Source organism: Moschus berezovskii, chromosome 17, assembly GCF_049115385.1.
Source record: "Moschus berezovskii isolate FMDL1 chromosome 17, NW_MosBer_1.0, whole genome shotgun sequence".
NCBI lineage: Eukaryota > Metazoa > Chordata > Mammalia > Artiodactyla > Moschidae > Moschus > Moschus berezovskii.
The window spans coordinates 55,254,290-55,267,936 of record NC_142476.1 but is presented as its reverse complement, the minus strand read 5'-3'; the positions used below and the strand labels follow the sequence as shown (position 1 = coordinate 55,267,936).

At 36.6% G+C, this 13,647-nt stretch overlaps 1 protein-coding gene across 5 annotated transcripts in view; it reads right to left on the bottom strand.

The window, feature by feature from the left end:
* The window catches only part of NME7 (NME/NM23 family member 7), a 249,687-nt gene that overhangs the window by 123,665 nt on the left and 112,375 nt on the right, over positions 1 to 13,647 (bottom strand). For all 5 annotated transcript variants that reach the window (XM_088845487.1, XM_088845489.1, XM_088845488.1 and 2 more), the window contains one exon: positions 2,663 to 2,764. In XM_088845487.1, the coding sequence (XP_088701613.1) occupies positions 2,663 to 2,764 (102 nt within the window). The remainder of the gene's footprint in view (positions 1 to 2,662; positions 2,765 to 13,647) is intronic.

Genomic DNA, 13,647 nt, shown 5'->3' with positions numbered 1-13,647 from the left:
ACAACACAGGATGAGATGGTTGGATGTCATTACCTACTCGATGAATATGAGTTTGAGCAAGCTCCAGGAGTTGGTGATGGACAGGAAGGCCTGACGTGCTGCAGTCCATGGGATCGTAAAGAGTTAGACACAACAAGCGACTGAACTGAACTCATCAAACAGGGTTCATAAAAAACTACAATAAAAAAATTAAGTGGGGTAATTCCAACTATGCTTTAACGATGCAATTTGGACTCTGAAAGAGATTATGAGTTGCTTAACAAAAGACAGCTTGCTTTAGACATCTTTATTATGACTCGGCCATGTGACAAAGCAGTAAACCTTGTACATACTCTTCAATCCATAAGTGTTCACTGAATATTTAGAAAGAAATGGAATCAGCAAATTTTTATATTCAGGACTCTTCCTTCTATGATCACTCACCTACTTACTTCCCAACTCTTCCGCAGCAACTTCATTTCTGATTCACTGCCCTGTACTTTAGCAAAAGCAGTACTGTTTTACGAATTCATACCTTTATTATTTCCCACCTTCTCCACTTAGCTAAGTTCTACTCATTCCTCACAATTTAGCTCAGCTATCATGTTCTTGAAGAAGTCTTGCCTGACTCCATCATCCATCCCCAGACTAAGATAAATGGTATAATTTTGAACTGCCACAGTACCTAGTGGCTCAGACAGTATAGAATCTGCCTGCAATGTGGGAGACCTGGGTTCGATCCCTGGGTCAGAAAGATCCCATGAAGGAGGGCATGGCAACCCACTCCAGTATTCTTGCCTAGAGAATCCCCATGGACAGATGAGCCTGGCAGGCTACAGTCCATGGAGTTTCAAGGAGTCAGACACGACTGAGTGATTAAGCACAGCACTTAGTACCCAATACAAGTAAGTAAGTAAGTAAGTAAAGTCGCTCAGTCGTGTCCGATTCTTTGCGACCCCGTGGACTGTAGCCTACCAGGCTCCTCCATCCATGGGATTCTCCAGGCAAGAATACTGGAGTGGGTTACCACTGTATCCAATAATGCAATTGCCACAAAACATAGAAACTAACCACTTAAATATCAGTACCCACTCATAGACTGTAAGCTCTTTAAAGCTTCTATCTTTATAGTGACAAATACTAGCACAGATTCAACAAATATTTCTGAATGAATGAAAGAATGAGCAAACTCATCTCATTCCTTTTTTGCCTTAATTTTTCTCTCTTTAACTTACCTATGTTTGGTCAGCTGGTCACCCACAGTTTTAACTATCTTAAAAAAACAAATGAACAAAATCCTCTTTGGCCAAACAGAAATAAAAAATTAAAATGACCCTGAGTTCTGCCTATTCATACAGCCAAAAAGTATTCCTTCCTAATATTTTATAATTAATATTCAATAACTACTTAACATCACCACCTTCTCCTCATGTCCTCTAAAGCAGAATCACATTTTAATATTCACTCTTCCACAATCACACATATTATTTATTTCTACTCTTCTTTCTCCTTGAAAAGATATAGAGTATCTCTTTCTCTACTGATACCATCACGTCTGTCCCTTTCCATTTCTAGAGCCCCTGCCTTTAATCTCTTCCAGTTCAGTTTGCTCCAGTTGCATCAAAGGAATAATTTAGTATACAGAAACTACATATAAGGAATTTCTGTTTCTTACTATACAGTATTCTAATTATATAGAATCTACCATTTTTAGCCTGTCTTTTAAAGATATGCATCACACCTTCATCTCTACCAGTATTCTCGTTTCCTCTAAAAAAAATATATTTCCTTGTGTTTCCAGGTATGCATTTCCCATTGAAGCCAAGCAAATATTCTTGATGTATATCATAGTAAATCTGCAAATTCTTGCATGGTTACCTTTGTGTATTGAGTTTTCAAGCTTTCCTTATTCTCTTTGTACCTTGTTTCATTTTTTAATTTAAATTAATTCTTATTGGAGTATAGTCTTTTGCAAAGTTGTATTAGTTTCTGCTATACAGCAAAGTGAATCAATTATACAAATATGTATATCCACTCTTTTTTAGATACCCTTCCCATGTAGATCACCACAGAGTATTAGGTAGAAATCCCTGCACTGTATAATAGGTTTTCATTAATTAACCATTTTATAGAAAGTAGTATATATATATGTCAAACGAGTCAGCTCTTCACACGAGGTGGCCAAAGTATTGGAGTTCCAGCTTCAGCATCAGTCCTTCCAATGAAAACCCAGGACTGATCTCCTTTAGGATGGACTGGTTGGATCTCCTTGCAGTCCAAGGGACTCTCAAGAGTCTTCTCCAGCACCACAGTTCAAAAGCATCAATTCTTCGGCGCTCAGCTTTCTTCACAGTTCAACCCTCACATCCATACATGACCACTTTCTATCACAGAGCTTAACAAATTTACTTATACAATTTAGCAACAAGAAACAGTAAAAGAAAATGCCACAGTAAATATTTCTGCCCATATAATGTCACTAGGTTAATAAAAAAATTCACTTTTGGGGGAATACTATCTAATAAATGAGTACTGTAAAATGCTATTTTGAAAAAAACTTTGTGTCCATATATTCATTTTGTATTATTTCTTTTAAAGAACAAACTAAAGGTATCAAAAACCCATTAAGATATTTAGTTAATGGATAAAACAGATTTGATCAATATATTAAACAAAAACTTACAGGATCAGCAGGTCCACAGAATTCTCGAAATGTCATTGTAGGATTAGTTTGTTGAATCTCCATTGCTACACAAGGCCCAGAATACATTTCTGTCACCATTTCCTATAATATATAAATAAGATAATATTAACAAATGAGTAGAATTTAATAATCTTTTGCTTCTCTTCTATTAATTGCACTACTATTCTACTGGACTCAAAATGTTAAAGTTATCTTTGACTTCTTCTCCACCTGTACCCTTATGCCAAGCAGTTCCCACATTTTGTCCATTTTTCCTACAAAAATGTATTTTAGATATGTCCCCTTGTCTCCACTCCTACCATTATCAGACTAATGCTTTATCACTTGATATGTTCACTACTTGAAATTATCTTCTAGTACATATTTCTTTTAAAAGGCTCTCTCCTCTCAAACACAATACTATCAAATGAACATTTAAAAAGATATATATTCCAAAGTGTTTCTCCCAAAGAAACGTATAAAAATCATGAGTTTCAGCAATGAGGAATAATAGGCATCAGATTCATTTTCTCACATTAAACATCTAGAAACTAAAAGCAATCAACATATATTGTTTTCAGACACTGAACGATAGACAGCACAGTATCCTGATTCTCAAGAGAAGGAAAATGAATGGGATAAGCTGTACAACTGCCCATCTTACTGCCTGAAGGCTTCTAGACAGTGAAACAGGTATAGGAAACACAAAAGAGCCCAACATTCTCATTGAATAGAACAGATCGAGACTGGAGTTTAGGGAGGCCGATGAGGCTAACAGAATACTAGAGGAAGTGGGAGAGCAACAAGAGAGTAAGCCTCAGGGATCTGCAGAGAAATTTTTGAGTCTTAGACTAAGAGTCTGTGTATATATAGAGGATACTGCCAAAGGCCGAGATAAGAACTCCCAAAAAGCAGTAAATTAAACAATTAATAAATACAGTATATGACTGGGAAGAACCTGTACTCCTATAAGCTGGAGTGGAAAGCCCCCATATGATATACAGGGCATCATGCAGAGTCCTCAGAATGGTATTATACCCTAGTTGTTATTGTTCAGTCACTAAGGGTATACAACACTTTGTGACTACATGAACTGCAGGATGCCAGGCTTCTTTGCCCATTACTGCTGCTGCTGCTGCTGCTGCTGCTAAGTCGCTTCAGTCGTATCTGACTCTGTGCGACCCCATAGATGGCAGCCCACCAGGCTCTGCCATCCCTGGGATTCTCCAGGCAAGAACACTGGAGTGGGTTGCCATTTCCTTCTCCAATTTGCTCAAACTCATGTCCATTGAGTCAGTGATGCCATCCAACAATCTCATCCTCTGCTGTCCCCTCCTCCTCCTCCATCCATCTTTCCCAGCATCAGGATCTTTTCTAATGAGTCAGCTCTTTGCATCAGGTGGCCAAAGTATTGGAGCTTCAGCATCAGTCCTCCCAATGATATTCAGAATTGATCTCCTTTAGGATTGACTGGTTTGATCTCCCTGCATTCCAAGGGATTCTCAAGAGTCTTCTCCAACACCACAGTTCAAAAGCATCAATTCTTTGGCATTCATCCTTCTTTATGGTTCACCTCTCATATCCATACACAGAAAAACCATAGTTTTGACTAGATAGACCTTTGTCAGTAAAGTAATGTCTCTGCTTTTTAAAACACTGTTTAGGTTTGACATAGCTATTTTTCCAAGGAGCAAGCGTCTTTTAATTTCATGTTTGCAGTCACCATCTGCAGTGAGTTTGGAGCCCAAGAAAATGAAATCTGACACCATTTCCACATTTTCTCCATCTATTTGTGATGAAGTGATAGGACCAGATGCACGATCTTAGGTTTCTGAATGCTGAGTTTGAAGCCAGCTTTTCACTCTCCTCTTTCATATTCATCAAGAGGCTCCTTAGTTCCTCATTTTCTGCCATTAAAATATACCATAGTAGTTGGCCTAAAATTGCCTTATGTATGGAACACTCTGTATCTATCCTATGAAAACTTAAAAGCAAGTCTCAAAAGTGTCAAACTGATCCCATGTAACTTGTCCAAGGGACAGAACAAAATCAAACATTTTTTAAAGGAATACAGCAACACCATGTAACAGTGTAAATTTCACAACACCAGTACATAAAAACTGCCAGGCATACAAAGAAGTAGGAAAATAAAAACTATTACCAGAACCAAACTCAAGAGACACAAACCCAGCGATGACAGAAATGATGGATATAATTACACAAGAAGTTTTAAAAGCCACTATAAATAGGTTTTACATGCTCAAATTATAGAAGAAAACATGTACATAATACACAGCAAAAAAAAAAGATATTAAAAAGATCCAAACAAAACTAGAGATGAAAACTACATCTGAATTTATAAGTGATGAAGAGGATAAACGCTTATAGAAGATCAATGAAGTTGAAGGCATGCAACAGAAACTATTAAAAAGCAAGCATGGAAAAAAAGAAGAGCGAAGAAAAACTTTTAAATTTTAAAAAAAGACTATGGGACAACGTCAAGCAGTGTAATTGGAGCCTCAAAAGAAGAAAGGATGATGAACAGAATTAATCGCTAAAAAGTTTTAAAATTTGATGAAACTTATAAACCCACAGATATAACAAAATCCAAGGAGAAAAAGTGGAAAGAAAAATAAAGTAAGACACATAATAATCAGATTGGCTATAAAACAAGAACAACAATAACAAAAAAAAAGCAGCAAAAAATAGTGAAACAACAACAACAAAAACTGTAGAAACATCCAAAAAAAAAAACAAAGATAAGGATAAAAACAACAACCTACGTCAAATTCTACAAATTCTAAAATCAGTTGAGAAGATATTTGGAAAATATTTTTCAAAATGAATGAAAAATAAAGGCTTTTTCAGAGTATAGGTATTTAACCTCTTGGTTAAGTTTATTCACAGGTATTTTACTCTTCATGACCCAATTTCAAATGGGGATTGCTTTCTCACTTTATCTTTCTGATAGTTCATTTTAGTGTACAGGAAACCAATAGATTTCTATATGTTAACCTTGTATCCTGCAACTTTATTGAATTCACTTAATTCTAATAGTTTTGTTTTTTTTTTTTTTTTTGGTGGAGACTTTAGGATATTCTCTATATAATACCACTTGTTGTTGTTTAGTTGCTAAGTTGTGTATCACTCTTTTGTGACCCCATAGACTGTAGACCACCAGTCTCATCTGCCCACCGGAATTTCCCAGGCAAAAATACTACAATGGGTAAGCATTTCCTTCTCCATGGGATCTTTCCAACCCAGGGATCATACCTGCATCTACTGCATTGGCAGGTGGATTCTTTAACTCTGAGTTTCCAGGGTAGCATATAGCATATCATCTGCAAATAGTGACAGGTTTACTTCTTACTCACAATTTGAATGCCTCTCATTTCTTTTACTTCTCTGATTACTATGGCAAAGACTTCTAATACTATGTTAAAGAGAAGCAGGGAGAGTTGGCATCCTTGTCTTGGAAGTAAAAGACCTATACTATGTAAACTATAGAATACTGATGAAGGAAACTGAAGATAATGCAAAGATATCCTGTGTTCTTGGATTGGAGAAAGTAATATTGTTAAAATGGCTATACTATCCAAAGCAATCTACAGATTTAATGCAATCTCTATCAAAATATCCATGACATTTTTCACAGAACTCAAACAAATAATCCTAAAATTTATATGGAACTACAAAGGACCCTGAATTGCCACAGCAATCTTGAGGGGAAAAAAATGCTGGAGGTATCATGCTCCCTGACTTTAGACTACACAGGAAAGCTACAGTAGTCAAAACAACACGGTACTGGTACAAAGACAGACACATAGATGAAGGGAACCGAATAGAAGGCCCAAAATAAACCCACACACTTCTGATCACTCTACAACAAAGAAGGCAAGAATATACAGTGGGTAAAGACAGTCCCTTTAACAAGTGATGCTGGGAAAACTGAACAGCTACATGTAAGAGTGAAATTAGAACATTTTCCTACACTGTATAAAAAATATACTCAGGATAGATTAAAGACCTAAACATAAGACCTGAATCCAAAAAAAAAAAAAATTACTTCTACAAGAAAATACAGATAGAATACTCTTCAACATAAATGGAAGCATTATTTTTTTTGGATCAGCCTCTTAGGCAAAAGAAATAAAAGCAAAAATAAATAAATGGGAACTATTAAACATAAAAAGTTTTATACAACAAAGGAAACCATCAACAAAATGAAAAGACAACATGCTGAATGGGAGAAAAAATTTGTAAATGCTATGATTTATAAGGAATTAATATCAAAAATAAAGAGCTCATAGAACTCAATGTCAAAAAACAAAAAACTCTATTAAAAAATGTGGAAGGCTGAATAGACATTTTTCCAAAGAAGACATACAGATGACCAACAGACATACAGATGGCCAAAATCTCTCAGATTTTGTTTGTCTGATAAAGTCTTTCTTTTCTGATTGAAAGATCACTGGCTTACAATATTAGTTTCAGGTGTACAACACAGTGATTCAATATTTTTATAGATTACATTCCATTTGCAGTTATTACAAAATAATGGCAATATTCTCCTAATAGTTTATCCTTTATACCACTAAAAGCACAATGAGATATCACACTTGTTAAAACAGCTACCATCAAAATGTCTACAAATAACAAATGCTGGAAAGAATGTGCAGAAACGGGAACCCAAGTACATTGTTGGTGAGAATGTAATTGGTGCAGCCACTATGGAAAACAGTATGGAGGTTCCTCAAAAAAAGTAAAAACAGAACTACCATATGATCCAGTAACTCCACTGCTGGATATGTATCTGAAGAAAATAAAAACACTAATTCAAAAAGATATATGCATTCCAGTAGTGGCATTATTTTCAAGAGCCAATATATGGAAGCAATCTAAGTATCCAACAACAGATGAATGAATAATGAAGATGTGATATATACATACAATGGAATACTACTCAGTAATAAAAAGAACAAAATTCTACCATTGGCAACAATGTGGATAAACCTAGAATGTATTATTCTTAGTGAAGTAAGTCAGAGAAAGACAAATATTCTGTATGTTACCACTTATATGTGAAATCTTTACCAAAAAATATATATATTACAAAACAAAAATAGACTCACAGATATAGAGAACAAACTAATGGTGACGAGTAAGGAGAAGAAAGTGGGTAGGGGCAAGACAGGGGTATGCGGTTAAGAGATACAAACTATCATGTATAAAATAAGCAGCAAGGATAAACTGTTAGGGGAATATTGCCATTATTTTGTAATAACTGTAAATGGAATATAATCTATAAAAATATTGAATCACTGTGTTGTACACCTGAGACTAATACAATATTGTAAGTCAATGATCTTTCAATCAAAAAAGAAAGACTTTTTCAGACAAACAAAATCTGAGAGAATTCACCACCAGCAGCCCTATACCATAGAAAATGTTAAAGGAAGTTCTTCAGACAGAATAAAAATGCCAGACAAAAATATGGAACCACACAAAACAATGGTAAATATGTGGGTAAATATAAAACATGTTTCACAGCAATTAAAAAAGAAAATTTAATTGATTATTTAAAGCAAAAATATTAAAAATATCATAAAGCTTTTAACATATAAATGTAAAAAGTACAACAGCATGCAGAGTAAGAGGGAGGAAATAGACATATACTTTTTACGGTTCCAGTCCATTCTAAAGGAGATCAATCCTGGGTGTTCATTGGAAGGACTGATGCTAAAGCTGAAACTGCAATACTTTGGCCACCTCATGCGACGAGTTGACTCACTGGAAAAGACTCTGATGCTGGGAAAGGTTGGGGGCGGGAGGAGAAGGGGACAACAGAGAAAGAGATGGCTGGATGGCATCACCGACTCTGTGGACATGAGTTTGAGTGTACTCCGGGAGTTGGTGATGGACAGGGAGGCCTGGCGTGCTATGATTCATGGGGTTGCGGAGAGTCGGACATGACTGAGTGACTGAACTGAACTGAACTGAACTATATACGTGAAGTGGTTTAAGAGGAAACATGGTCAAAGAAAAGTGCATCTCACTGAAAGGTTCAGTGAATGGAACATTTCAGAACTGAAAACAAAAATAAAGACCTAGAGGAAGAAGTACAGTTGGGGTATATGAAGATCAGTAAAGAGCTATAATAACAGGAGCTGAGTGAGACCACAGGAAAGCAGTTAAGAGATGAGGCCCAGGAGACTCCCCTGCTTGTCCAGTGGTTAAGACCGCCTTCCAAAGCAGGGAGTGTGGGTTCGATCCTGGTCAGGGAGCTAAGATTACACACGCCTTGTGGCCAAAAAACCAAAACATAAAACAGAAACAACGTTGTAGCAAATTCAGTGAAGACTTTAAAAATAGTCCACATTAGAAAAGAAAAGGGATGAGGTCAGATGATGGTAGGCCATGTAAACCATGCTAATGACTCTGGAAGGCTTATAATACCCAATGACAAAGTAAAATAAAGGCAATTTATTACAGACCAGTATTTAAATATTAATTAGAACTCAGTCATCATGTCTACTAAAAATGTTAGAAGTTAAAAAAGGAAGGAGAGGACTTCATAATTAATATGGTAAACAGATCCCTACTCACTAGAACCCCTAAATTATGCCCCTGAAGTTACTTCACTAATTCACAAAGGTCATATGAAATTGATTTTTATGGATAATTATGTTGAGGAGGATCTTCTATCTCATGATACGAAGTACTGCCTACACATAAATGTCAAGAGCCTAAATCCTCAGTTGGGGCAGAAGAAGGGATGAGTACGTTATCCAAAAAGAGAAGTGCCAATTTTGTCTACCTTTCTTTTAAGTGTGTGTCTCTCTTTCTTTCAGTGTTAAATACTATTAAAATGATAAACAGAGAGCTATACAAAACACAAAGAAAATGTTGAAAAAAGAACTGCATCAAAAGCATAAAGTGATCCTTAAAAACTGAACTTGTGAATTCTGTTAATAGATTATCAGAATTAATTAAGAGAATTAACAGAATTCTCAAACCTAGGTTTTTACTTAAGTAAAAAGTATCAAAAAAGCACTTGTTTCCTTCCTTAATAGCCCTTTGATTACAGTCCTTAAGTAGTTGAAATGGAGTATCTGATTTAATATCCATTCTCACTAGGACATAAGCTCCAAGAATGCAGGCAGTGTGCATTTCTGGCTCCCTGGTATCCAACACATTGTCTGGCCCACATGCGGTAATATATATGTGACAAATAATTGGATCATGATAACATTGCTGCTGCTAAGTCACTTCAGTCGTGTCCGACTGAAGGCTCCCCCGTCCCTGGGATTCTCCAGGCAAGAACACTGGAGTGGCTTGCCATTGCCTTCTCCGATGATAACACTATAAGATAGTAATTATTACCTTTTCATGATTGCAAATGCTGAAGCAGCAAATTTAATTGTAAATGATCAACATGGAATCCACTGTAAAGAATATCAGCTATAATAACAATAAAAGTAGTAATAATAAAAACAGCTAATATTTACTAAAGCAACAATCTCAGTAATATGTGAGATTGCTTTACATGATTTATTTCATTTAATAACCACAATAATTTTATAAAGTAATAATAACATTGTTTCAATTTTATATACAGGTAAACTAGGGCTTTAAAAGGTAAGTAATTTCTATGGTCACACAACTGGTGGGTTTGGTATCTGAACCTAGCATCTGACTCGACAGTCAAAAAAGGAAGGAACCTGAGGTAAGGAAGCTGTAAGCAGCTGCAATGAAATTTGGGAGCTAGGAAAATTCTACAATTTGAAGCAAGTGATATGAGAAAACCTAGAACTAGAGTAGAATTATATATATACACGTACACACACACACACACACACACATATATATATTTAGTACAATGGTGTCAGTGACACTGTATTATTTCCCACTATGTATTCCAGGGGTTCTCAACTCTAGGATCTAATGCCTGCTGATCTAAGGTGGAGCTGATGTAATAACAATAAAAATAAACTGCACAATAAATGTAATGCACTTGATTCATCCCCAAACCACCCCTCCATCCCTTTCCCCAGGATCTGTGGAAAAATTGTCTTCCACGAAACTGATCCATAGAGCCAAAAAGTTTAAGGACCGCTGACATATTCTACATTTGAGAGGATCACTTCACATCCTGACATTAAGAAAACTTTAAGTTTAAAATAATAAAATGGATAGGACCACTAATATGACCTTATTTACCTTCTTTTATAAGTAAGAATCTGAAGACAAAGAGGTCAAAGCACTATACTAACAAAGGCAATAAGAATCAGATCACCTGTGTTTTAGTTCCTTTAGATTATGTTGCCTCTTAAGATTACTTTTACAGGGCCTACTTCACAGCATTATATAAAGCTCCTAAAATTAAGGGGCTTCCCTGGTGGCTCAAACAGTAAAGAATCTGCCTACAACACAGGAAAGCTGGGTATGATCCCTGGGTTGGGAAGATCCCCTGAAGAAGGAAATGGCAACCCACATCAGTATTGCTGCCTGAAGAATTTCATGGACAAAGGAGCCTGAGGGGCTAAAGTCCATGGGGTCACAGAGTTGGACACAACTGAGTGACTAACACTTTCACTTTTTCAAAATTAAGAGACATCTAGTATGCAGCATTTTACCTCTTCCTTGAACTTAAAATTCGAGTCCTAAATATTAACTGTCATGAGAAATAAGACACCCAAGAGAAATAAAACAATCACAATGGCAAGTGAGATCCAGGGTTTGCTATCTGATTCTCATGATCACAAATAACCCAATGAAAGATATCACAAACATATGCATTTCTATTATGTGAATACAGACCATTACACAACTTCCTCTGAATGAAATAGAGTGGGAATGAGACAGAATGAATGAGACAAGAACTTTTAAAGAATCAGACTATAAATCACTCATAAGAATATTATTTATTTCAATAAACTATTACTGGGATAAAAACACTAACTTCCCTTTGGGAAAATTTTTCAAGGAAATAACTTTTCCTAGCTTCAATAAAATTTTATATCATATAAATTAGTAACATCTCAAAGATACCTGGATATTGATATATTCTGGCTCATATTATATGAGCCAGTGCATTCTCCCATTAACAGACTGTTGAGAAGGCAATGGCAAGCCACTCCAGTACTCTTGCCTAGAAAGTCCCATGGATGGAGGAGCCTGGTAGGCTGCAGTCCGTGGGGTCGCTAAGGGTCAGACACGACTGAGCGACTTCACTTTCACTTTTCACTTTCACACATTGGAGAAGGAAATGGCAACCCACTCCAGTGTTCTTGCCTGGAGAATCCCAGGGACGGGGGAGCCTGGTGGGCTTCTGTCTATGGGGTCGCACAGAGTCGGACACAACTGAAGTGACGCAGCAGCAGCAACAGCATAAACCAACCATTTGAAATATATGTTTGAAGCTGAAAAAGCCATTTTAAGGTGAATAAAAATTATAACCATTACTAAAAATTACTCACAAGACTAATAATTAGTCTGGAATAAAGTAGTTTTTCCCTTCCAAAATGTCCCTCTATTCTTTCTCCTAAGTAGGTTATTTTATTAATATTACAAGATTTAATTAATAATTATAGAGGATACCTTACTGAGAAGATTAAACAGAAGAAAGTACATCAATACCAATCATTCTGAGCTGTTCTGACATTAAAGTATAACATTGCTACTAGCATTCAAAGTACTGATTTCTCAGGAAAAATGACAATTCACCCAGTGATACATTTAACTTAATCTCCAGAATCCTGAGTTCAAAAAATTCCAAGAGTAAATGTAAACTATATAAAAATTGCATGTATGGCATTTATAAAACACAACATATAACGTACATGTGAAACTCATATATAACGTTATAAACCAATGTTACCTCAACAAAAAGTAAATTTTAAAAGATACGCTTTAAAAAAAAAAAGTTGTTCACCAACAGGAAATATGACCTACCTCAGATATGTATATAAAACATTAATGTACTCAACTACTACTTGTTACCAAATTCAATACTATCAGATGTTGTAGGAAAATATAACTCAGGATCAAAGGTACTGTGAGATAAGTATCCATGAGTCTCTCTATCTTATAAATAGTAAAACTATAATATAATGTGCATTAGCAAAGGTAGTTGCTTTTAACTATATATTTAAAAGTTAACGTAACACATAAATGAAGGGAAATGTAAAAAAGAAATATTTTTAAAATGGAAAACAGTTGTCACTGGTTGAATAAATGATGTTAAGAACACACTTTAAAATTTCTTCCATTCAAAAAAAGAAAAGGTTTAACTCTAAAATGAAGAAGTTGAGACGCCCGGCTCCGGCGGCGCAGACGCGGGAGACGCCTGGCTCCGGCGCAAACGACCACATGCAGAATCGTGGCTGAGATGAGCTACCCCGCGCCCAGGGTTAGGGCGGTGGCCGAGAGGAGCTGTACCACGTTCAGGAGGCGGTGGCTGCTTGGGCACCGGAGGGCCGAGAGGAGCTGATCTACATTCAAAGCAGGAGGCGCGGCCTTGAGGAGATACCCCTCGTCCAAGGTAAGGTACAGCGGCTGCGCCTTGCTGGAGCAGCTGGGAAGAGATACTCCACGACCAAGTGGAATATAAGGATCCAGTGTTCTGGGGAGGAAGGAACAAGATGGCGGAGGGATAAGATGGCAAGACCACTTTCTCCCCCACAAATTCATCAAAAGAACATTTGAACGCGGAGTAAAGTCCACAAAACAACTTCTGAATACTGGCAGAGGACATCAGGCTCCCAGAAAAGCAGCCCATTGTCTTCTAAAGGAGAGAGAAGAAATCCAGCTCCACCCACCAGAACACCGACACATGCTTCCCGAACCAGGGAACCTGGACAAGTCACCCATCCAACCCCACACACAGCGAAAAACTACGTAATAAAGAGAACTCCACAAACTGCAAGAAGAGGGAAAGGCCACCCCAAGCAAAGCAATATAAGCAAGATGAAGAGGCAGAGAAA